Consider the following 25009-nt stretch of genomic DNA (forward strand, 5'->3'; position numbering starts at 1 on the left):
GCTCACCAGCTCCCGTCTCCAGGCCTTTATCCTGAGGCTCCCGCCACCTACAGAGCCAGGCAGGCCCCCATTTCTCCCAGACACTCACCCACCCCAAGCCAACTCTTCTCACCCCTCAGACCACCAAGGGGCCTGGGACCTGAGGCTGCCAGGTAGGGCAGTGCCCACCTGCCCAAACAGACCGGATGCCCACTGCAGGCAAGACGCATGCCCAGCAGAACTGGGTCCAGGGCTGGGCACCGGGCACCGGGCAGGTGCCCCGCAGAGACTGGGGCTGACAGTGGCCAGGGATCCGGGCTCCACCAACTCTCAGCCTTGAGGGAAGCCCAGCACAGACCTTGCAGGGGCAGCACCAAGGGGCGGGCACTGCCCGGCAGGGGAGGGTTAGGACAGGGACCCCAGGGGGGAGATGGCCACCTTAGGACTCAGTGGCTGTGGGGCGGGTTGGCTCCCTGAGGTCAGGGTGGCATGTCTTAGTCTTCGAGGGACCCCGGCAGGGACACAGCCTAGAGCCTGGCACCCAGGAGGTGATCGGTGACCATCTGCTGAGTGGGCACATGCATGCGGGAGGAATGGGACTGCCTGGCCTCTCTGTGGGTGAGGGGGCAGCGGTGACCAGACAATTACAGTCAACAGGGCCAATCCCCCAACCCCATTAACCCTGCAGCTGACCCCCAGGCCTCAGGGACCTAGAGGTGGTGATGGAGGCCGTGAGGCAGGTGGGGAGGTGGGGAGGTGGGCAGAGCATGGGACCAGCAGGTTCTCCCCTGGGCCCGAGGCTCCCCTTGGGGTGAGGAACCGGGACAGAAGTCTGCAGGGCACACTCCAGGCCACAGGAGAGGAACGAGCCCTTCCCAGCAGTATTTACTGAGCGTCTGCTCCGTGCTAGGCCCTGGAGGTCGGAGCAGAAACATAAGCCTAGAGGTGGGACAACAGGGATGAGCAAGAAAGGCTTCAGATAATCTCAGAGCGGCGAGCGCCCTGAAAAGGATGACCTAGAAAGAGCAACAGGGAAGACAAGGTCCCTCACAGGGCGACCTCCATGCCCCGCCTGCAGGGTGGCAGGGCGGCCACGAGAAGGTTCCAGGAAAGAGAGTTCCAGGCAGAAGGAACAGCAAACACAAAGGCCTAAGGCAGAGCGGGGTTTAGCATGTGGGGGGAAGAGTGAGCATCGGTGTGGAAAGAGCCGAGCAAGGAGGAGGGAGGGATCAGGTGAGGCAGGAAGGCCTGTGGCCAGCGAGGGGGAAGTTGGCTTTTTCCTGCCCAAGGGGTGCTGCCAGCAAACTCTGTGGGCTGGGCAGCCACGCGCTGACCTGCAGCTAAGCCCGGACTCAGGCCCACCCGCCAGGGCAGACACAGCCCCAGCCCCGGAAAGTCCCTCTTGCATGACCCTCACTGGGGAGGGGGGAGCCTTACGGTGAACATGAGCTGGCAGCCTCCCAGGATGTAGTCCAGGAAGGAGTAGTCCCGGTTTATCTGCAAGGAATCGGGGAGTCAGTGCGTCCCTGCCCTGAGGGCTGGACCTCCACTGAGCCACACGCTCCACGGATGACCTTGGAGCCGCTGCTCTGCACCCTGAAACCTTAGCAAGGTCAAGGAGACCAAAAGAGGCAGAGGACAGCACTGGATCTGATTTCAACAAAACCCAGATCTCTAGGACAAAGCCCAAAGCCCTCAGAGCAAGGGTTCCCAGTGGGGACACACGCACACACACACACACACATGCACACGCACACGCACGCACACGCACGCACACACATGCACATGCACACGCACACGCACACACATGCACACGCGCACACACACACGCACACACACGCACACACATGCACATGCACACACAATGATTGCAGGCGGGGTCCCAGGACCCAGCACATCAGTCAAACCACCAATTGTATGACAGAGAACATCTCCAGCTGTTATGTGGTCCGTAAAGTTATGGGTAATGTTATAGCGTCATCTCATGTCCTCCAAGACCCCCGCCCGGGGATGTGATATGAGACTAACCCTTCCCATGCTTTACCTCATCAATATCCCCATTCTACAGACGAGGAAACTGAGGCCCAGATAGGTTCAGCTCCGAAAGTCACAGAGCCAGGACCGGGACTGGCAGAACCAGGATTGGCACGCAGGCTCACCGGCCCTGCCCCGTGCCTCCCCCACTCCCCGCTGGCTCACCTTGCAGGATCGCAGGATAATAATGCCCGAGTTTTTATAGTTCTTCTTTTTCCTCTGCTTCTTGGGGTTGATGCACTCGAACTCCAGCTGGGAGGAGGGAGAGAAGCTCACCTCAGGGCCTGCCTGGGGACTGACCCTCCTCTGGACCCCAGAATCCCCTCCACAGCATTGACCAGGGGTAGCATGCCTCCTCCAGGAAGCCTTCCTGGATGTCCACATCCAGAAATGGGTCCTGCCCCCTGGGTTCACACCAAGCTGTGGCTCCCCAAGGTAAGAGAGCTGCCTCTACCCTGACCCCAAGACAACACATCCATGTCATATCCACTCATGAGCCCAGAACTGTCACCCAGGGCCTGGCTTCTTGGGGTCAGGTACATGGGCAGCTCCTGAGTGCTCGCTATGTGCTAGGCACTTTCCCTGTATCATTTCATTTAATTCCCACTCTACTCCATCCCCATTTGACAGATGGGGAAACTGAGGCCCAGAGAGATTGGATGTCTTATTCAAGGTCATACAGCCGGAGAAGTAAAATCTGAGCCCCAGGCTGCCTGATTCCAAAACCTGTGCCCCCTCCCTGGCCCCTGCGGAGGTCTTGGGGTCACACACACGCGCCCCTCTTACCGGAACGCCATCGCGAGCATCACACATCTGTGACACCGAGGTCTGGAACTCGCCGATGAAGTCGTGGCCCCCGTCGTTGTCATAGTCGTAGCATATGACCTGGGGTGGGTCCAGTGAGGTCACCCCAGAGCTGCCCCCCAAAGAGGAGCCCTCCAGCCCCTCTCAGCTCCCTGAGCAAACCCCTCGGGGACAACAGGACAGTCACCCTGTTTTAGAGAAGGAACCACAAAGCTGGCAGCACTGCCCAGGTCACTCAAGGGCTGGGCAGACCCAGGGCCAGGACCCGGGTCTCCTTCCCCTCCCCCCAGATGGGTTCTCTCTCCATCTGAGTAAGAAAGAGCTGCCTGGCCAGCGTGGCTCAGTGGTTGAGCATAGATCTATGAACCAGGAGGTCATGGTTCGGTTCCTGGTCAGGGCACATGCCCAGACTGTGGGCTCGATCCCTAGTAGGATCTCTCTTATCATTGAGGTTTCTCTCTCTCCCGCTCCCTTCCTCTCTGAAATCAATAAAAATATTTTTTAAAAAAAAGAGTTTTGCCAGGGCACCCAGGACGCCTTGGGTAGACGGGAAGGCTACATTGGCAGCGTGGGGAGCAGGGCTCCCAGGGCCCCCTCACCTGGATGGGCTTCTCCATGTCCCCGTCACACAGGGACACCAGGGGCACGGTGAACGGTTTCCACACAGGGTCCAGCGTGTACTTGATCACCTGCAGGACAGTGAGGGGCAAGGATGGGCTTGGGCCAGGGGACAGCAGTGCACTGGGGTCAGAGCGGCCCAGTGGGGACAGGGAGTGGCAAGATGGAGAGACCCACAGCCACGCTTCTGAGGACGGAAGTGGGCATCACTGTGGCAGGGAGAACAAGTCCTTCAGGCACCATCACGCTCCCCTGGGCACTGCTTGGCTGTGACTGCACAGCCCTCTCTCGGCTGTTGGGGGCGACTGGACTGGAGACCCACCGGCTTAGAGACCCCCGGGTCCCCACGCACCCACCTCCGTCCTGTGGACCAGCATCCACTTGCCATCATCCCCGGGCTTATAGAACTCGAGAAACGGGTCCGACTTCCCGAAGAGGTCCTGGAGGGAGCAGGAGATGCAGGTGAGGGGGGCGCAGCTGCCACATTCAGCCGGGAGGGGGTTTGTGGCCCGGCTGCCTCCCCAGCCCAGGGTCAGGGGGCGGCTGTGGGCAGAGTCAGCCTGGCCCCCTCCCCTCGGCCTTTGCGGGACTCAGCGAGAGGCCAGAGCTGCTGCAGCCCCTGGGACCCACTGCCTCCCCAGAGAAACCACGCCACCCCGGGGTTCCCACACTTGTATTCGGAGCCCCTGAGGGTGGAGCTGCGGGAGCAGGCGGCCAGCATCGTAGGCCAGGCAGGACTTCAAAAGGGTGATTGTTCCCAGGGCAAGGGGAGGCCCCTGGCAGGACGTGATTCTCATTTATTTAGTGGGAATCCAAAAAATGGCAACTCTCCCAAGCACATTACCAACGGGATATGATATCCTTTTAAAATCCATTGATTTAAGTTAAAATTGAGTGTCACTCTAGAGAGTCTATAATCAAGTGGGGGAGCCAGAAAATAAATAATAATGTGCATCAGGCAGTGATTAGTATTAAAGAGACAAATAAAGCAAGGGGGGAGGGGAATTGGGGACCATTCCAGTTTTGGGGAAGACCTTGCTGAGGAGGTGACATAAGAGCAAAGGCGTGATGGAGGTGAGGGGCCACCATGAGAATATTCAAGGAAAAGAACATTGCAGGCAGAGGGAACAGCATGTGCAAAGGTCCTGAGGCAGCAGGGCACCTGGTGTAATTCTGGGACAAGGAGGAGGTGATCTGGCTGAAGCGGAATGACAATGAGGAGAGTGAAACGGGTGAGGTCAGGGGGTCTGGGGCTGCGGACACACCAGGTGGGGCCCCGTAGGTTACTGTAAGGATCCTAGCATTTACGCAAAGTGAGGTAGGGAGTTCCCAAGGAGTGGCTCTTGACCAGGAGCTGCGTCTTGAATACTTCTAAGTGATGGGAAACTCACTACCTCAGTGGTGAAGAGGTCCTACGTGGGGGTGGCCAGTACAGCCCTGTGCTATGGGCTTGTCCCTCGGTGGGGGGTGATGACAGTGGCGGCCAGAAGTTCCAGGTCTAGGCCACACAACCCTGGGGCTGGGGAGGGCGACTGCTCCCAGAAGGAGAACCCCCTCCTCCGCCCCCCTCACCTTCTTGTCCAGCTTCCTGCCCGCCAGGCTCAGTGTGATGACGCGGTTGTCTGACAGCTCCTGGGCAGCGATCTGTGAGGCCAGAGGAATGGGGGGGCGGGGGGGGGGCTCAGCACCTGTGCCTCAGACTCCCCCGGCCTCCTGCCGGCCAGGGTGGGCATAGGGTGCCCCAGGAGTTAGCTCTCCAGAGCTACGAGGGGGGATGGAGGGGAGGGATAGTGCCAAGTGACCTTGGACAAGTCTCTTGTCTTCCAACACCTCCGTTTCCGTCTTCTGAAAGTGGGGTAACCCCTCTGGATATGAGGAATCAAAAAGGGACCCCATGTGGCTCAAGAGAGGGATGGCGAGGGCAGATAAAGCAGGCACCAGGCAGGAGGGGTGGTCTTGAGCCCTGGGGAGAGGTCCTGGGCCCCCTCACGCCCCAGGATCCAAACACCACGGTGTCAGGAATTCCAGCCACTTCACTATGCAGCTGGGGAAACTGAGGCCCAGGGCAGGGATGGAGGCCACCTGAGCTCCCTCTGCTCTCTCCACTCACACTGTCATCCATTCTCCACGCCTCCCCCATCACCATGATGGCTCTCTGGCCCCAGCCAAACAGTGATGGACCAGCTGGGTCTCCCTGGGATTGCCAGGCGCCCTCTCCGGGCCTTTCTCTCTCCCCGTCCCCCGTGTAGCCAGGCAGGCCCTCGGGTCCACGGCAGTGCAGTGGGCTGGGTCCTCTCTGGGCTGGGCTTCCCCTCCCCCCATCTCTAGGATGGCCTCGCAGTACCTGCTTGCAGAACCACACACAGGCCAGGCTGGGCGCCTGCCTCCCCTTCTCCTCCTCCAGCTGAGACACGCTCAGCACCCTGTAGGGTGGGTCCCATTGCTGCACCCATTGCTCAGAGGAGGGAACTGAGGCCTAGCTGGGACAGGGGGAAATGCTTCGGGGGATGGCACCTCAGGCCGGGTGGGGTCCACCTGGGCGGCTTCCAGCAGGAGGGGAGCTGGCTTGTGAAGGCCAGGTGTGGGGAGGTTCTGAACCCCAAGAGGTGGAGGGAGGTGGGGAGAGGCCTTGCCAGGCGGCAGGACAGTGGATAAGGGCCGGGGGTATGTGCAAGGTGTGCAAGAATTCAGTTGCCTCCACCCCAAGGAGCATACACGAAGGGGATAAAAGAGCCGGGACAGGAAAGCAAGGTGGGGACGGCGGGTCCCTCACAGCCTTGACCGCAAGGCCCCGCGGCCCTTAGGAGCCAGGGAGGCTCCAGAACAGGAGAGTGACGCGGTGTGAACACACTGAGGACCGGCCCTCCGCCTGCTCTCCGCCGGCCAGTGCCTGGGGTCTGAAGGGGACATTCCAGGAGAGAATCTCACTAGCTGACCCGCCCGAGGGCGCTTCCTCTCTGGGTTTCAGTCTGCAAAAGGGGGTTTGTCCGCCTTCTTGGAAGCTGGGAGGACGCAGGAGCTCATCCCGCAAAAGACCTGAGCAAGAATCATTGAATCACCGCGCACCGCGCCCATCACTGCGCATCGCAGAATCACTGCGCGCTGCAGCCACAGGCCCATTTCTGCCTGGCAAGGCGCCCCTGAAAGACCCCCAACGGAGGACAGGCAGGGGCCGGGGCAGGGAGGGGGTGCTGGGAGGGGGTGCAGGGAGGGCTCAGGAGGCCTCCAGAGTAGGAGCGCACCTGCCCCGGGAGTAGGAGGCTGGGGGGCGCCTCTGACAACCCCCTACCCCCAGCTTGGCGGCCCCCTATGCATCATGTGTGGAGCTGGGCGCCCGTTGCTAAGAGACCTGTTGCTAAGTTGTAAGTTGGGCCTTTTTACTCCAAACAAAGCTGGTAATTATCTGCCAGGGAAGCGGCCCATTGATGGGGGAGGGCAGCCCGCAGAAGCGGAGGGGGTGCAGAGGGGAAGGGGGGGGCGCTGGTACCGTAATCAAGCCCTTCCCGGCAGGCTTGTCATTCATCAGCAGCAGAGGCCGAGTGATCTTTTTGTTGGAGACGATCTGAGGGGAGAGAGGAGAGAGAGAAGGAAAGATGCTCAACCACTCACAGCTCGCTGCTCCATGCCAGGCGCTGGCTACACCTCCCGCTGCGCAATGCCCAAGGGAGGCAGCGGGTAGCTATTGCTAACCCACTGGGCTGGGGGATGGGGCCGGGGGGGGGGGGGGGGGGGGGAGAGAGACTGAGGCCCAGAGAGGTTAAGACACTCGCCTGAGGTCCCTCTTCAAGGCTCACGTCTGGAGACAACTATGGGGGGTTTAGCCCCCTAACTGCCTCCCCTGAAGCCATCCAACCGACCTCACCCTCCCTGACGGAGAGGCTCAACTCTCTCCGTATTTTCACTGGTTTGCCCAGGAAATACAGACACACCTGCGTCAGCGATCAGCACACACAGAAGGGAAAAGGGGCCACAGTGCCAGGCCGCCTGCCCACCCCCTCTGTCCCCTCCACCCCACACCTTTCAGGGGCCACCCTGGCTCTGTTTCTTAGGGGAAAGGCCAGGGTTCCTGTGCCCATACGAGCATGTTCCACTCGCCCTACGCTGGTCTCTCTCTCCAGTCCCCTCCCGGCGCTTCTCCACCTTCTCTGTGTCCCTGGGGGCCCAGAGCACCCGGCTCCCTGTGCTTCTGGATTGTGGGGGTTCAACCAGTGGGGGTGCCAGCAGGAGCCGGGGGAGCAGGCGGGGAGGAGGCCTGGCAGGAGCTGTTCTCCTTGCCCTGGCTCCGCTGCAGTCGAAGCCACAGCTCTCACCAGCCCTGCCCCCACTTCCTGCCCTGCCCCTCCCTCCAGGCTGCGGTGGCCCTGCTTGGCTGGTGTCTGGTCCTGCATAGGGTTCCCCTCCGGTGTCAGTTCCCTGCCGCTGACCACTGGGCCTTAAGCTCTGGCCTCAGTTACCTTTTGAGGGTGTGGACACACAGGCTGGCAGGAACCCTGATGGAGGCACCCCACTTCTTACATAACTGTGGGACCCTTGCTTTTTTCATTGAGCATCACCTCTTGCAAGGCCCAGGGCATTTCCGTCTCCACTAGGACCTCTCCAAGGAATTTTAATTTTATTCCCTCACCATCTCTATCGGCTGGGCAGTCAACATTATCCCCAAGTGAAATATGGGGACATCGAGGCCCAGAAGGGGCTGGGGCTTGTCTAAGGGTCCACAGTCACAAAGGATGACTGTGTCAGAGGCTCCTAGCCCTGCAAACCCCCAACCTCCATAAGTTCACCAAGGACTGAGCGAGATGGGGAAGTGCGGCCCAGAGAGGGAAAGGAAGTTGCTCAAGGTCACACAGCAAGCCCATCCCAGAGTAGGACTTCCCTGGGTGTCTTGGTTTCTGGGGGGATCCTCCTACCCCAGAGTCAAGACCACACTTGATGGCTTCTAACGATCAGTAGCTCTGGCCACGGGGGGCCCCCCTTTCCTGTGTGGCAACATCTGGCTGGCATTGTGCTCAGTGGCGTCCAATATGAGCCCATCACCTGGCCCCCAACCCACCAGGCTCCTGTCCCCCTTTTCTGCCCGCTGGCCCCTCAAGCTATCTGTCTTTGTGATGCCACCTCCAGAGCCAGGCCTGCCCTGTCCTTGGGAGCAGGGTGACATCTGGGAGGGTAGGGGCTGTCCGTCCACCTGCAGGGCCCGGCTCACCACGCCCAGGTTGCAGGAGAACTGGCCCAGGAAATCGTGCTCGTCGAGCTGTGTGCTGGACTTGTCCTGGTCGAACAGGGCGAACTTGAGCTTCTGCACCTCCTCAAAGTGGTAGTCGAGGACGAACTTCTTGGAGAAAGCGGGGTTGAGGTTGTTGATGGCAGTTTCAGTCCTGTCGTACTGGCGGGGAGGCAGGGAAGCGGGGGTCAGAGTTCAACCCTTCTCGGGCTGCTGGAAATCACTCTGCCAACTCGCGGAACACCGACTCTGCACCAGGCACTTGGCCAGGTACCTGGACGGCTGCAGCGAGCACTGCTCTCAGCTCACAGAGGAGGACACTGAAGCACAGAGAGGTTGAGTGACTTACCCAAGGTGGAACAGCTAGCGGGGCAGGGCCAAGATCTGAACCCAGGTCTGACTCCAGCACCCACACTCTTAACTCTCTGGCCCTGGCTCTATACCCAGGTGCCGGGATAAGAGCTCGGGCCCCGTCCTGCCTAGAGAAGTGACAGAAGCAAGTCCCTTTCCTCATCTGTGCCTCAGTTTCCACTTCTGTAAAATGAAGGCTTTGACTCTCTGTGGTTTTAGTTCTTTTTATTTTGAGACGATCCCCTTTCAAGCCACATTTTACATGGAAGCTGAGAGAGGCAACAGGAAGAAGGGATCCCTAGGGGGAGGGTCTGGGCTCCCCACCCCCGAGGGCAGATGTTTGTGCCTTGTATGGAATCCTGGAATGTCAATACTGGAATTGTGCAGCCCCAGAGGTCCCACCCACTGTGGAAGCCAGGCCTGGGCGAGGACAGGGCCGGTACTGTGGGTCAGTGGTGGAGCTGGAACAGCAGCCCTGCCCTCTGGCCACTCCACACGGAGGCCCCAAACCGCGGAGTCTGGGTGACCGTCTATTTTGAGGCTTGGGCTGTGTTGATTTTTCCTCCCACCCAGTCCATTTCCAAGGGCTGGAGCAGCAGGCAGAGGTCTTGATCTTGGGCTATTTTTAGCCGGGGTGGCTGGCCGGGGTGGGAGGGAGATAGTCAAGGAAGGTGGGGGGCACGGGTTCTAGGCACCTGGCAGGGGGCACAGGATGCTCCAGACGGGTTGGCCTCACGCCTGGAGCTACCCCCGCCCCCCCTCCAGGAGTCCTCAACTGACCCCACGTTCCACCTCCCATTCTGGCTGCATCTCCAAAGCACTGGGTGACACAGAGATGTCCCCACCGGCTCTGGGCCCCAGTTGCCCCTCTGTAAAATGGGTCCACAGTCTCAGCACATTTCCTTGGCTTCGTAAGGACCCAACATCTGTGGAAAGTCTCTGTCAACCACAGTATGTCCAGAGGGATGTCCCCTGCGGCCTGGCTAATTACAATGACAGATACATATTTTGGAAAATCTATACTCATATAAAACTATCTGGAAGGCTGGGTACCCAACTTTTTTTTGTTTTTAATCCTCACTAGAGGGTATTTTTCCATTGATTTTTAGAGACAGTGGAAGGGGGGGGGGGGGGGGAGAGAGAGAGACATTGATATGAGAGACACATCGATTGCTTGCCTCCCGCATGGCCCAACAATCGAGCCTGCAACTGAGGTATGTGCCCTTGACCCAAAATCGGACCCAGACCCCTTCAGTCCTCAGGCTGACACTCAATTCACTGAGCCAAACCCACTAGGGCGGGGTACCCACTTTTAAAAAATATATATATATTTTATTGATTTCTTACAGAGAGGAAGGGAGAGAGAGAGAGTTAGAAACATCGATGAGAGAGAAACATCGATGAGAGAGAAACATCGATCAGCTGCCTCCTGCACACCCCCCACTGGGGATGTGCCTGCAACTAAGGCACATGCCCCCAACTGGAATCGAACCTGGGACCCTTCAGTCCACAGGCCGACGCTCTATCCACTGAGCCAAACCAGCCAGGGTGGGGGTACCCACTTTTAACAGAGGCTCTCCCTCACAGGCAGGCTCCCCACTATTCTGACTTTCTCCTTCCAGTCCATCTGGCTTTTCTACATTTACTACAGTGAACATAGACCCGTTAGGGAATAGGAACGAAGCAATAGTTAAGACTGGAAAGTCTTAACAGTTTGGATTTCTCAATGTCCTTCCTCAACCTGCATCGCTCCCCAGTTCTCAGGCCAAAGCTCTCAGGCCAGTTCCGACGTGCCTGGCTGTGGCCCCATCGCCATCCCCAGCTCTGGGTTCCTCAAGGTAGGCAGGGAGGGGGAAACCCACATTTCACAGATGAGACAGTCTCAGAGAGGGACAGCCACCTGCTCAAAGCCACACAGCAAGGAGTAACAGAACTGGGCCTTGGTCCAGCATTGAGACTAAAGCCTGGGTCTCCCTATCCCTGTTTGCCCCTCACTGTGTGTTCATTTAGGAATAACCGGGGTAAGCTATTTAACAGTGGAAGCAAGCACTTTATAAAACTCTAAGGTTTTAACTACATATATAATAATTAAAATATTACAATATAAAATAATAAATATGAAATTATTTATATATATAAAAGCCTAAGCAACCGGTCAAACAGTCACCCGGTTCAACCCGCTGGTCGCTATGATGCACACTGACCACTGGGGGCAGACGCTCAACGCAGGAGCTGCCCCCTGGTGGTCAGTGTGCTCCCACAGTGGGAGTGCCACTCACTTGACCAACGGGCACCAGATGCCGGGCTCACAGCTGGGGAGCACAGCTGCAGCAGCACGAGTCTCTCCTGCCTCTGCGGCTGCACTACAAGTGGTTGGTGGTGGCAGGTGCAGCAAAGCCGGGATGAGCAGGAGCGGTGCCCCAGCCGTCTGAGGCTTCTCGCACTACTACATCCCTTGGGGGATGTCGGACTGCCAGTTTCGGCCCATCCGACATCCCCCTGAGGGGTCCTGGATTGGGAGAGGGTGCAGGCCACGGCGAATGACCCCAGCGGTGCAAGAATTGTATATGTATAAATCTAAATCTATGCCCTAACCGGTTTGACTCAGTGGATAGAGCGTCGGCCTGCAGACTGAAAGGTCCCAGGTCCGATTCCAGTCAAGGGCATGTACCTTGGTTGCGGACACACCCCCAATAGGAGGTGTGCAGGAGGCAGCTGATCGATGTTTCTCTCTCATCGATGTTTCTAACTCTCTATCCCTCTCCCTTCCTCTCTGTAAAAAAATCAATAACATATATTTAAAAAAATAAATCTATGAGTTATAATTATAGTAATTTAAATAAAAATGTATTTAAAATAATATTTAAATAAATTTTAATTTTTTAAAATATATTTTTATTGATTTCAGAGAGGAAAGGAGGAGAGAGGGAGATAGAAACATCAACGATGAGAATCATTGATCAGCTGCCTCCTGTATGCCCCCTACTGGGGATGGAACCTGAAACCTGGGTGTGTGCCCTGACTGGGAAGCAAACCCTGACCTCCTGGTTCATAGGCTGACGCTCTACCACTGAGCCACTCACTCCAGCCGGGTTAAAATTTAGTTTTAAGAGTAACAATTTTCTAAGAAGTCCCCAGCCCACACTCCAATTACCTCCAAGGGCCTGTAGAAGGATCCAGTAGAAGCCCCTTCCCCAGCCACCTCGCCACCCCCACCCATCACAGACACGCATGGAGGGGCTCACCTCAATCCACCGGCCGTTGTTCTCTGTGAAGAGGACGCAGAAGGGGTCGGATTTGGAGGTGACGTCCCGGTCCAGCAGGTTCTGGCCACTCACAGACAGCTCCACCTTGCACACGCAGTACTGGGAGCCCACGGGGGCGGCCCCTGCGGCTGGGGCACCCTGACCCTGTATGTGGGCCATGGGGGGTGGCGGCGGTGGCGGCAGCAGTTCCTGGCAGTCTGCGGGGATAGGAGTGGGGGGTCAGAGAGAGGGAACCGACATCTGCCACACCACCTGGGTAGAGAGACAGAGGATGTGGGTAGAGAGATACGAGGAAACGTGTGTGTGTGTGTGTGTGTGTGTGTGTGTGTGTGGCGTATATGTGGGCAAAAGATCGGAGAAAGGAGAACGCAGGAAATGAAGGACTCTGGCCAATGTGTTCAGTGTGTCTTTGGAGTTATTCTCTGCTCTGGCCACTTTTTACCTATGAGATACACACAGGTCCAAGTTGCCCCAGTCGGATCAGCAACAAATCACATTGGCGTGGGCATCCCAGACATTCGTTTTACCAGGAAAAGCTGGGCTTCTCCCGAGCAGTTCACATGCCGGCATCTTGTGGCTAAAGCGGAGCTTGTAATGACAGGGTTCCCTCATTGCTTTGGCCACTCGGAAGCTCACTTCTGGCAACGTATCCAAAACTTGACCTTGCTCATTGTCTGTCTCGTTCATCCTGTATCCCTGGCCTAAGCATGTGACTGGTGCATAGGATGCGCGCAGTATATATTCAAATAAAAATAAAAGCATGAGTGTGCCCCGGACGGTGTGGAGTTCTATTCCTGGTCAGGGCACATGCCCAGGATGTGGCTCCATCCCCTGTGGGGGGTGTGCAGGAGGCAGCCAATCAATGTTTCCTCTCGCATTGATGTTTCTCTCTCTCTCTCCCCACTCCTTCCCTCCCTTCCTCTCTCTCTGAAGATCAATAGAATTTTTAAAAAATATATTTTTATTGATTTCAGAGAGGAAGGGAGTGTATAAATCATGAACAAATAAACCCTCCACCTCACTCAGATCTTCCATGAGTTGGTCCTTATCCTCACCATAGAGTTTACCCTTTCATTGTGCACAACTTCCCAAGATTCCATGCACTGGGCCTTAGGTGCCCCTCCCACCGGCAGGCTAATTACTGGCATTGCTCACTTTAAGCAGCTCTTTCTCTCCAAGTGCAAGGTGTTCATTTGGAGCAAGTGCGGAGAAGCCGCCTCACGGGGCGGCGGGGAGCTCTGGTCCCACAGGTCACGGGCCCTATGGACACGCCCTCGGGCTCTCTGAGCCTTCGTTTCCTCACCTGCCCACGAGACAGCAGGACACAGTCTTGGACACTCCTGTGGTCAGATCTTATTTCCGCTGGTGCGTGTTTAGCTAACACAGGCCCATCACCATGTGGACGAGTAACTCTTACAAAGGCCAGCTTCCAACTCCTTGACTACTACCTTGCCCCCTCGCTGCTGAGTAGGAAACTGGCCCTGCACTGCCCCGGAGAGGCAGGTGAGAGGAGGGTTCGTTCCCTTGGGGACGACGACGAATCCGACTTTCTGTGCTCTGGGCTCTGACTTTGACCTGCAGCCTCTAACCCAGGGGTGGGCAAACTTTTTGACTCGAGGGCCACAACGGGTTCTTAAACTGAAGCCTGGATGGAGTGTGTGTGTGAACTAATATAAATTCAAAGTAAACATCATTACATAAAAGGGTACGGTCTTTTTTTTTTTTTTTAGTTTTATTCATTTCAAACGGCCCGCGGGCCGTAGTTTGCCCACGGCTGCTCTAACCCTTCAGTCTTTTTTTTTTTTTTTTAAATATTTTTATTGATTTCCTACAGAGAAGAAGGGAGAGAGATAGTTAGAAACATCGATGAGAGAGAAACATCGATCAGCTGCCTCCTGCACACCCCCTACTGGGGATATGCCCGCAACCCAGGTACATGCCCTTGACCGGAATCGAACCTGGGACCCTTCAGTCCGCAGGCCGAAGCTCTATCCACTGAGCCAAACCGGTTTTGGCACCCTTCCGTCTTGTGGGGCCATTATGGCCCCATTTTCCAGAGGAGAACACTGAGGCTCACTCACTCCCGCTAGGGTGTGTACTGAGCATTGCTCGGTCCAAGCACTGTGCCAGCGCCGGGGTCCTGCAGGGGGAAGACTGTCAGGCACAGCCCTCGCACTCCAGTCTGGCTGAGAGAGTGGGAACAGCAGCCAGGTTCCCGGGTCTGGAGTCCCTGCAGGGAGCTGGGGCTTTATTCTGAGCCTGACGGAAGCCTGGAAGGTTTTAAGCAGACAGGTGACATGATCTGATTTCTGTTTTTAAAAGCTCCCTCTGGCCCCTGAGGGGAGAGAGGGCTGTCAGGCTAAACAGAGGCAGCAGGGAGGCTGGCGAGGAGGTGGCTGGCATCCAGGCAGGGAGGACCGAGCCACAGCGGCAGTGCTGGGCCCTCCCCCTCCCGCCGACCCTGGCACAGGCCACTCTCTGAGTGCCAGCCCTGCTGGGGGCGTCGGGGCAGTCTCAGGCCGTCTGCAGGTGAGTGTAGGGCAGGCGCCAGGCCCCTGGCCCCCTCCAGGCAGTGCCTCCAGGCCTGCCCCGCATGAGAGGATCTGGACAGGGACAAAGCCGGTGCTCATCCCCTCCCCTTACCGTCTGTCCCTAGAACCTCATTATCATCACATGAGCCCTGAGCGGCAGGGCAGCGCCGCAATTTGCCAGCAGGATTTATTCTCCTCGTGTAAAAATCAGTTTCCGTGGAGGGGCTGCACTCCCTTTTACTACGAGCAGGTGGGTGCCGTGCCCAGTGGGGGAGGGATGAACATGACCCCGGGAGAGTGGGGGAGAGCCATGTCCAAAATGGACACCTTGCCTTGTGGCTGAGAGAATGCCTGCTTATGCCAGAGGCGGGGGTGGGGCATGACAGTCACCCATTTTACAGATGAGGAAACTGAGGCCGAGAGAGAGCAGAAGTCATCTGCCCGGGGTGGCAGGGCCAGGAAACAGCAGAGGCAGGATGTGGGCAGGGTCTCCAGACTCCCAGGCCAACGCTGGGCTTTCTACTAGGGTGGGGGCAGTAGGCACAGCTGGGGAGTCAGCCAGGCCGAAAGGCTTAGAGGGGCGCAGAGTGCCCGAGGTCAGCAGTTTCTCTAGGGTCACCCTGTCTACACCCCTGCATCTCCCATCATCACTGATGGGGTGCATTCCAGCTCCCCACCTCCTCTCCACCTCACAGGCCCCCTTCCTGGCATGCTAGATGCCACCTGGGCCCCCATTCCCCCTGCTGCCAAGTCAGACAGCTCTGTTTTCGTCCTGAGGGGTCCCAGGGACACACACTCAGGCCCGTGCACTTCCTTGCACATGTACACACGTGTGTATGGTCACATAGGCACGTACACACATGTCCCCGAAGAGCACATGCAAAGGCGTGCTCTAGTATGAACACTCGGGGCCACTTCTCCCCTCCCCCCGACACCCGGTCCAAGTCTCCATATCACTCACCTGTCCTCCTGCCCCTCCCTGGCTGGGCCTGGCTGAGGGCAGGGGCAGGAGGGCAGGTCACAGGGAGGATTGGCTGGGCTGGGCTCCCTGAGCCACTGCCACTCCCTAGATCAGCTCCCAGGCCCCAGAGCGAGCGAGCGAGCTGAGCCAGTGAGCGATGGGTGGGCAGGGAAGGGGTGCTCCTCCCCCAGCTCGGGGCAGGTCCCCCAGCCCCAACTCACCCTCCGGCTGGAAGCCTCTGGATCCCCGAAACGGGGAGCACATCATGTCCCAAGTTGGGGCGGGCCTGGTCAGAGTGGGTCCCTCTGCGCCAGCCCAGCGGTGGGCAGGCGGGCGGGCGGGACCCTGAGGCCTGACGCAATGGAAAAAGAAACCACAGCTCAGGCCGGCCGGGCCCCCTCCCCTCCTACTCCAGCAAAGAGGGCAGGCGGGCAAGGTGTCATTAAGGGAGGGCTGGGCCTGCCATGCGAGATGGAGATGCTGCTGGGTGCAGCACCCGCCCCACAGGTAATTTGAGGTTTCACGCTGGAAGGGGGCACGGGGAGCCAGAGCCTGCTCACGGATGGTGCTGACTCCTGGCCCAGATGGGCACAGGCCTTCCGGGGTGCCTGGACCCCCAGGGAAGGGGCTGGAAGGCAGGGAAACAAATCAGTAGTCTCTTTTACAGATGGGTTCACTAAGGCAGAGAAGGCAGGACTTAGGGATTCCCATTCAGTCACTCAACGAACACTCCTGAGCTCCCTGCAATGAGCAGCAATAAGCAAGACACAGGTGTTGGCCCCCACAGCGTCCCCGGGCCCCAGCTTAGAGGACATTTTGTCACTTAGGCAGAGGGACAGCATTGAACCACAGGTCCAGAATATTCTGGTTTTAGCCAGCGACCTCAGGACCCATCTCCTTGGCCTCTCTCTCTCCTTCACCCCCTTATCCCGCTGCTGCCGCCGATTCCACCTCCAAGCTGCAACCTCATCTCCCACGTCCCTGCCTTGGCCGGGCCAGGCCCCGTCATCTCGCGCTCGGCCATGCACTGGCCCATGACAGTCCCAACTCTCTGCCACACCAGAGCTAGGGGGAATCTTTAAATATTCAAATCAGATGCTACCACAGATCTACCTGGAAACCTTCCAGTGGCTTCCCCTCCCCGCCCCGCCCCGCCCTGACCCCACCTCATGCCACCTTCCCCTCGCTCCCTCTGTTCCAGCGACACTGGCCTCCCCGCTCTGCAGACAGAACCTGCTGGCACCATGCAGCGGTTAGGAGCACGGACTCTGGACTCAGCCCAGGCTCTGCTCACCTGCTGCATGACCTCAGGCAAGTTTCCCTTCCGTAAAACAGGAACAATAAGAGCGCTTTCTCGGGGCATTGTGAGGATTGAGCGAGGCACAGCCCTCAGAACACGACAGAACGACAGAACGTGTGTTCTTATCCGTGATTCTTGCTGTATGGGCGGGGGGAGGGGTGGGGGGAGGGGCAGGAGATGTGTGAAGTGCACGGTTTATGTAATGGGGGCAAAGAGTTTAAACTGGTTGAGAAATGTGGCTCTGGGCTCCCCTTCTCAGCTGGCAGGGATGCCAAGGTGATGCACTGGGGGGCAGGGGGCAGGGAAGGAGTCAGAGGCTCAGACCCGCACCCACAAGCCCTCCAGGGTGCTACACGCCTGGGCTGTGGCCTCTAGCACCCTCAGGGCTGCTGGGTCCTCGCCCACAAGTCCTGCTCAGTGGGATCTAATCACTGACAGCAGAGGCCCCGGGGTGGCCCTAGGCTCTCCCTGCTCCAAATGCGGCTCCCAGATGGGCAGCCTCGGGGTCCCCGCCCAGACGGGCTCAGTCGGAGCCCCTAGACTGGCACGGATCTCCCTGTGCCTCCACAAGCGCCTGGTGATCCTGCAGAGAGCTAAGTGCACACAAAGCCCAGACCTGTGAGCTCACAGCCTCCGGCCTAGATGGTAACACTCTGTCAGCCGGAGCTCCCGATTAACCAAATACCGGCCCCACGGGTCCTGGTGGCTGCAGTCACTGAACCTGCAGGGTTTAACATGTCTTGAATGAGTCTAGATCTAAGTTACCTCCTTCACCCCATTCCCCAGAGAAGATCCAGGAAGACAAATGACAGCAGGGTTTTCCAGAGGAAACAGAACCAATAGGATATCTAAATAAGTGTATATGTATACTTCAAATATATTTTTATTGATTTCAGAGAGGAAGGGAGAGGGACAGAGAGAGGGAAACATCAATGATGAGAGAGACTCATTGATCGGCTGCCCTCCTGCACGCCTCCTACTGGGGATCAAACCCGCCACCCAGGCATGTGCCCTCGACAGGAATCGAACCTGGGACCCTTCAGTCCGCAGGCTGATGCTCTATCCACGGAGCCAAACCAGCTAGGGCTCGAAATATATTTTAAGGAATTGGCTCACATGATCATGGGGCCTGGCAAGCGGAAACCTATGGGCCAGACAGGAGGCTGGGAATTCAGGGGCCTGGCCCGTTTCTCGGTCTGGGTGCTGCTAACACAGGTGTTCGGGGTTTACGAGCGGTCATTGAGTTGTACCTGTGGGAAATCTGCTCGATTTTTGTAGGTTGCACTTGAACAAAATGTTAAAAATAACTCAGGGACTCCCCTATAAAGTCCCTCCTGAGCCCCCGTCATTTACAACACCCCCATGTTGTGAACACCAGCTTAGGAAAAGTCACCCTCGCTTGAGCTTAAAGATGGGACTGAATCTTATTTTCATCTCTCTTGTTTCCAGCACAGAGGCAGAGCATGGGAGCCAAACGTTTGTTGAAAGCGAGGAAGAGTGCCCAGCCGGTGTGGCTCAGTGGTTGAGCGTCAACCTATGAACCAGGAGGAAACGGTTCGATTCCCGGTCAGGACACATGCCTGGGTTGTGGGTTCGATCCCCAATGTTGGGCATGCAGGAGGCAGCCAATCAATGATTCTCTCTCATCACTGATGTTTCTCTCTCTCTCTCCCTTTCTCTCTAAAATCAATAAAAATATATATTTTTTTAAAACAGAAGAGTGAGGAAGAGTGAAGGGGAAAGGAACCAAAGCATCTTGGAATGATCAGAATCATGGGTTCTTGGAATCTCTTGCGCTGAAAGGTTTTAACATTTACCTGGTCCCACCTTCCAGCCACATACTAACGCCAGCCACAGTTCCATCACCCCAACCTCCCACAGCTCTGGTTCTCTGGGGGAGGGGGTGCACCCCAAGCTGCTCATACTCCCTGGGCCTCCCCGCGTACCTAATGCTGCCGGCTCCTGCCAGACAGGCAGCCCCCAGAGAACAGGCGGGTGCTCTCATCAAGGTGGGGAGCGGCATCTCGACTCCAATCACCGCTCCACCTTCGCTGAGGCACTGGCTGCTGCTCAGAAGACACCGAGATCCCGACAGGCAGCCGGGCCATTATGGGGATAAATATAGATACAGCCGCAGGCACGGGAGGAGGCTGTGGCAGGGATGGCCCCAGGCCCCCTGAGGCCCCGGCTTCCGCCAGACCACACCCAGGGGGAGGCTCTTCTCTGGATCCCCCTTCTAAGCACCAAGCTCTGCCTCTGGGGGTGGGGGTCCCCAGGGCGCTGGGTTCAGACCTGCTTCTGCTACAGCCTCCCCGTCCAGCCTCGGCTCCTTCACCCACAAAGCGGGCCGGCGATGCCCTGCCCTCCCGCTTCCCAGGAAACACTATGGGGGGGGGGGGGGGGAGGGCGTGGATGTGCTCTGGGATTCGGAGAGTACCTCAGACCTTGGGGTGGGGTGGGCCTGGCCAGGCTCGGAGGGTGGACCAGCTAATGGATGGAGGGCATGGTGACCGTGACCATGGGCCAAAGTCTGGCTCCATTCAAAGGGGGCTCTGGGGCAGCCTCAGACTGGGGACTGGGGCACAGCCCTGTGGCTCCACCTGTGGTGCCCCCCTCCCCCAGGGGACTACCATGGGGAGGCCTAGGGGACAGGGGCTCTCAGCGCTGTGAGAACTCCCCGCAAGTCCCTCCGCAAGCCCCTTCCTCTCTATGTGCCTGGTCCCCTGCCTGTCAAGGGCTCGGGCTCCTTCCAGCCCTGGGGACTCTAACAGGCATGGCTGCTCTGGCTCCCAGCCCCAGCTCCCACCCAGCGTCTCCAGGTAAATGAGGCCTGAGAGTTGTCTGTGCTCGCCCAGTGCCTGAATCCCCTCCGCATTCCCCGAACCGCAGCCTCTGCTCGCATCCCCCGCAGATGGGATCTCCTGCCTTTTGTTAATGGCTCCAGGCAGCGAGCTGGCTTTCACGCCAGCCACCCACAAACACCCTGCTACGCTGAAAAGCACCCACCCGCCCCGTCTCACCCAGTGAGCAGGGGTCACTCTTGCACCCCAGGCAAGAGGCCCACACCCGGGGACCCAGGCCCTCCTTGGCAAGTCCTTCTGCCCAAGGACATCGCCATCTGCTCTCCAGCTCCTGGGCTCCCTGCAACCCAGCAGGTGGGCCCTGTGAGTATCGCCCCATTTTACAGGTCAGAAAACTGAGGCACGGAGAGATGATGTCACACGTGCCCATCGGGGCTGAATTGTCCCCCCCACACACACAAAAGGATATGTTGGGATCCTAACCCCCAGGACCTCAGTATGTGGTCCTATTTGGAAGTGGGGGCGGTGCAGATATAACTGGTTAAGATGAGGGCACCCTGGAGGAGGGTGGGTCCATAATCCCATGTGACTGGCGTCCTTAGGGAAGGACAGCGTGAGACACGGAGGGAAGGTGGCCAGGAGAAGGAGGCTGGCACTGGAGTGATGCGGCCACGAGGTAAGGGGTGCCTGCAGCTACCAGAAGAGCGAGGAAGTACCTTCCCCTAGAGCCCGGAGGGAGTATGGCTCTGTCAACTCCTTGACTTTGGACCTCTAGCCTCCAGACCACGAGAGAGGACATCTCCGTTGTTTTAGAGCAGTGGTTCTCAACCTTCTGGCCCTTTAAATACAGTTCCTCATGTTGTGACCCAACCATAAAATTATTTTTGTTGCTACTTCATCACTGTCATGTTGCTACTGTTATGAATCGTCATGTAAATATCTGATCTGCAGGATGGTCTTAGGTGACCCCTGTGAAAGGGTCGTTCGACCGCCAAAGGGGTCAAGACCCACAGGTTGTGGTGCTTTGTTACGGCAGCTCCGGGAAACGAATACACTGGCCAGCGTCACTCAACTAGTCTGAGGCAAACCAGAGTCTGACACCAGGCAGCTTGGTGCCCTTCCCTCGCACACTGCTCCCCTCCCAGGGGCCACGGGGGTGTGACTCAGAAAGCCTGCTGGGGCCCAGCAGGAGGGGGGCTGGACAGCATCATGTGCTGGGAGCTGAGTACCCCTCCTGTGCTGGGACAGCCAGGGCACAGCGGGCAGGTCCCATGCCCAAGAACCCCCGAAAGGGGCAGAGCTGGGCTGTGGGGAGGATGGGGTCCTGGGATACACTGAGCATGTTCCCATCCCAGGGCCTTTGCATGTGCTGTTTCCTCTCCCTCATTCATTCATTCACTCATTCATTCATTCACTCATATCCGCTGCTGGGCACCAGGTGAGCTGAGATATAGCCATGAAGGAGAGACCAACGCCACAGCTGAACGTCCCAGCTTCAATGTCACTGTCTCCCCCTCAAGAGGCCCCCCTGCCCATCGCAGTGACTTCACTCCCCTTCGTTCTCCTTATGGCATTTCCCCGGCTGCAGCTTGCCTCCTGCCTCTCTGTCAGCTGCCTGTCTGCCCTGTCTCCACACTCCACGCGGAGCTCCGTGGTTGCACCCTCAGCACAGTCCCCGGCCCAGAGAAGCTGCTGATTATTTGATGAGTGACAACCAACGACCACACCATTTGGGACGCCCTCCCGGAAGGCGGGCCCCACAGCCACAGGTGGGAGAGGACTGGGAGCACCTGTGCACGGCCCTCTCCCGTTCACAAGCCCTTTCACAGCTGCTGCAGAGCCCGGGAAGGAAGCAGTGGGGAGCCCTCCTGCCTCAAGAGCCCCATCTTCTAGTGCAGTGGTTCCCAAACTTATTTGGCCTACCGCCCCCTTTCCAGAAAAAGTATTACTCAGCCCCTGGAAATTAATTTTTAAAAAATGTTAATAGCAGTTACTCATCGCCCCCAAATGCACCTGTGGCCATCACCGCCCCCCTGGATCGCTGCAGCGCCCACGGGGGGCGGGGGGGGGGGGCGGTAGCGCCCACTTTGGGAATCACTGTGCTAGTGGAAGAAGCTGGCCCAGGGGTTGAGCATCAACCTATGAACCAGGAGGTCAGGGTTTGATTCCCGGTCAGGGCACATGGCCGCGTTGCGGGCTCAATCCTCAATAGAGGGTGTGCAGGAAGCAGCCGATCAATGATTCTCTCTCATCATTGATGTTTCTATCTCTGTCCCCCTCTCCCTTCCTCTCTGAAATCAATAAAAATATATTCTTTTTAAAAGAAAAGAAACTGAGGTCAGAGAGGTTAAGAGACTTGGTCACACAGGGTGAGTCTCCCCGGACACCTCCGTCCCCGGGTACGACAGGTGATACCCCACCCAGGGCAGCAGCCCCCTGCCCCGAGTCAGTGCCAGGAGGACCCCACCTTCCAGACACACACCGTTCCCTGTCCCCCAGGCCAGCACTTGTCCCTTCTCCATCGGTGAGTCCACGCCCTCTGACGGTCCCCCAGCGCTCAGCATGGTGAGACGGGCATCCCTCCAGAGACCCAAAAGGGCAAACTCTTGATTCTGCCACGCTCCATCACCCGACCTCCCAGCCCATTTGACCGGAGGTACAAGGAGGGGCAGAACCGGTCACTCGGCTTACATCTGCCGGGCACCTATCTCAGAGCAGGGCAGGGCCCTGAACCAGCCGGACCCGGCCCTTGCCGCTCATGGAGCTGACACCCTGACACCCAAACGAACAAATCAGATGATGGTAGAGCCGGCGAATCCCCAGAAAAATGAAGCAAGTTGGTGTGGCCGTGAGTGAGGGCTGGTCTCATCCCGGACCCTGGAGGAAAGTGTGGCCAGGGCCAGGGATAAGTGCTCCGGGGTACGGAACAGCACACTCAAGGCCACTGGGAGTGGAGGCCGGTGGCCAGTGAGGGCACAGGACAGTGGGCTGAGAGCCAGGAGGCACCTCGGACCCTGACTCAGTCCTCGGGAACATTGGAGATGCAGGGAGAAGCCACGGCTCCCCTGGGGACCCTGTATTCTCCCTTCTGGACAAGTGAGGGTGGGACAAGATCGCCACCTTCTCCGGTGGCTGCTCCCCAGCTCCCAATACATAACAGGGCTGGGGGGAGGGGGGCGGCGGTCACAGGCAGCAAGAGGAACCCCCAAATGGCTACCAGAGCCCTGGGTTCCAGGGCCACCTGAGACCCTGGGCAAATCACAACCTCCTTGGAAGGAGACCCTTCCCCAAAGCGGGCCTGTGGAATGGGGTGGGAGGTGGCGGCTGGAGGCTGGGCTGGGAAGAGAAGGGAAGAGGGAAGACTCCTCTGTGTTCAGAGGCAGCGCTGCCATGGGAGCGGGTAACAGGAAGGAAGAAAGAGCATTTCTCCGTCTCTCTTCATCCACCGCCCCGCCCCCCCCACCCCAACACACAGGTGTCAGACAGCTTTGGCGAAAAAACTAGTTTGCAAACACATTCCGACTTCTAGGAAGCTGTCAGCTCCACTCCCTCTCCGCTCCCCCTTCTGGGCTGGGAGCTGGCTCTCCGGCAGCTCCCTGGGGTGCGGGTGCGTGGGGGTGTTGGGGGCGGGGTAAGGGGGGAGAGGGGCCCGCGCCAGGCAAGAGCCAGCCCGACCTCAAGTCCTCGGCAGCGGCGACGGGGATCCACCTGCTGGACGCCCCCAGGCCCCTCGGGAAGGTTAGGAGGGTCCCTAAGACAGCGGGGCTCTGACCCCCGAGGGCGCAGCCCACCTCCGGCCCCGCCGGGCCCCGCCCCCCAGCCGCCCCCAAGCCGCCCCCTGCCCTCGGCGGAGCGGGTGAAGCCGGAGCGCCCCCGAGTGGCCGGGTCGGAGCTGAGTCACCCCAGAGCCGGAGTCCGGGTTCGCGCGGGTGGCGGGGCTCGGGGCACCGCCGGCCCCCGAGGCGGAAGCCAGCTTCCTCCCCACCCGCCCGAAGCCGAGCCCCAAGGCCGAACTTGAGCTCTGGCCGGGGCGCCCCGCCCGCCCCGCCCGCCCCGGCCCCACTCACCGCGGGTCCCGGGGCGCCGCCGCCCTCACTGCGCGGCCGCCGCTGCCCGCGCTCCCGGGCGCCGGGGCATCGCCGGGCTCCGCTGCTCGGCCGGGCCCGTGGGCGCCGGACGGCTCAGGGCGCTGCCCGCGCGGCCGTGGCCAGCTCCGTGCGCTCCCGCCGCTCGGGGTCCGGTCCCTCCCCGGGGCCGGGCGGGCGACAGCCGTGGCTCGGGCTCCGCCCCCGGCCGAGGGGCGGGTGTGGGGAGGGAAGTGGGGAGGCGAGGCGGGCGCTTCCTGGAGGGTGAGCGCTCCCAACGGGCGTGGCGGGGACACTGTCCCGCCCGCTGCCCGCGGCTCCCCGCCCGCGTCGGGCGCGCCCTGACCCTCGGGACTGTAAGCGCCGCGGGGCCCGAAGGTTCGAGGCCGGAATCCGGGGTCCGATGGCTCCAGGCTGGGAATCCGGGGTCCGAACGCCGCTGCTCTGCACCCTCCCAGGCCGCGGGCGCCCGGAGTTCGGAACGCCGTGCGCTCAGGGCGCCGCGCGGGACCGAGGGGCGGGCTCAGCCCCAACCCGCGGGGTCCCCAGGGCGCCGCCTGCAGCCTCGAGCCCGAGGGCTGAAGGGCTCCGCGCCGCGCCTTCGGGGGGTTGCGGGTTGGGGGGGGGGGGTTGGACACCGCAGGGCTGGCACGGGGACCGCAGTGTTGTCTTTTATTTCCGATCGTAAAAGAGCTCGGCATTTTCTCGCCTCCGGAGACTGGGGAGAGGACACGTGTTCCCCCGACCAAGCAGACAGACGCCGTTTGAACGGTGCCCGGAGCTCGATCGTCAGGAGCGGGCCAGGAGGCGGGTTCCGGAGACCCTGGCGCTGAAAACCCCGTTTGCAAAGGCCCTCATTTCAGAAACGAGGCGTCCATTTAAGAATTCGGGGCGTTCACGCCGCCCGCCACTCAGCGGGGTTGATGTGCCCACCCCCCATTCATTGTCTCCCACCACCGACCACCGAGCCTCATTGCACCGGATCCTGGGGGGAGAAGCTGTCCCCAGACCTCAAGGCCAGGTCCACAGCCCGTGGCCCGATGCCCTGGGAGCTCATTTGG

At 59.1% G+C, this 25009-nt stretch overlaps 1 protein-coding gene across 1 annotated transcript in view; it reads right to left on the reverse strand.

Annotated features, from left to right (window-relative positions):
• Window positions 1-24099, reverse strand: part of CPNE2 (copine 2) — a 38026-nt gene extending 13927 nt beyond the window's left edge. The window contains exons 1-10 of the mRNA XM_070398963.1: window positions 23931-24099; window positions 12250-12467; window positions 8636-8815; window positions 6923-6997; window positions 5008-5079; window positions 3792-3875; window positions 3417-3506; window positions 2800-2898; window positions 2179-2265; window positions 1417-1476 (exon numbers count right to left, since the gene is read on the reverse strand). Of these exons, the coding sequence (XP_070255064.1) occupies window positions 1417-1476; window positions 2179-2265; window positions 2800-2898; window positions 3417-3506; window positions 3792-3875; window positions 5008-5079; window positions 6923-6997; window positions 8636-8815; window positions 12250-12429 (927 nt within the window). The 5' untranslated portion in view covers window positions 12430-12467; window positions 23931-24099. The remainder of the gene's footprint in view (window positions 1-1416; window positions 1477-2178; window positions 2266-2799; window positions 2899-3416; window positions 3507-3791; window positions 3876-5007; window positions 5080-6922; window positions 6998-8635; window positions 8816-12249; window positions 12468-23930) is intronic.
• Between the last annotated feature and the right edge of the window lie 910 nt (window positions 24100-25009).

This window comes from Myotis yumanensis, unplaced genomic scaffold (assembly GCF_028538775.1).
Source record: "Myotis yumanensis isolate MYYU_CA2020_CCGP unplaced genomic scaffold, mMyoYum1.0.hap1 SCAF_18, whole genome shotgun sequence".
NCBI lineage: Eukaryota > Metazoa > Chordata > Mammalia > Chiroptera > Vespertilionidae > Myotis > Myotis yumanensis.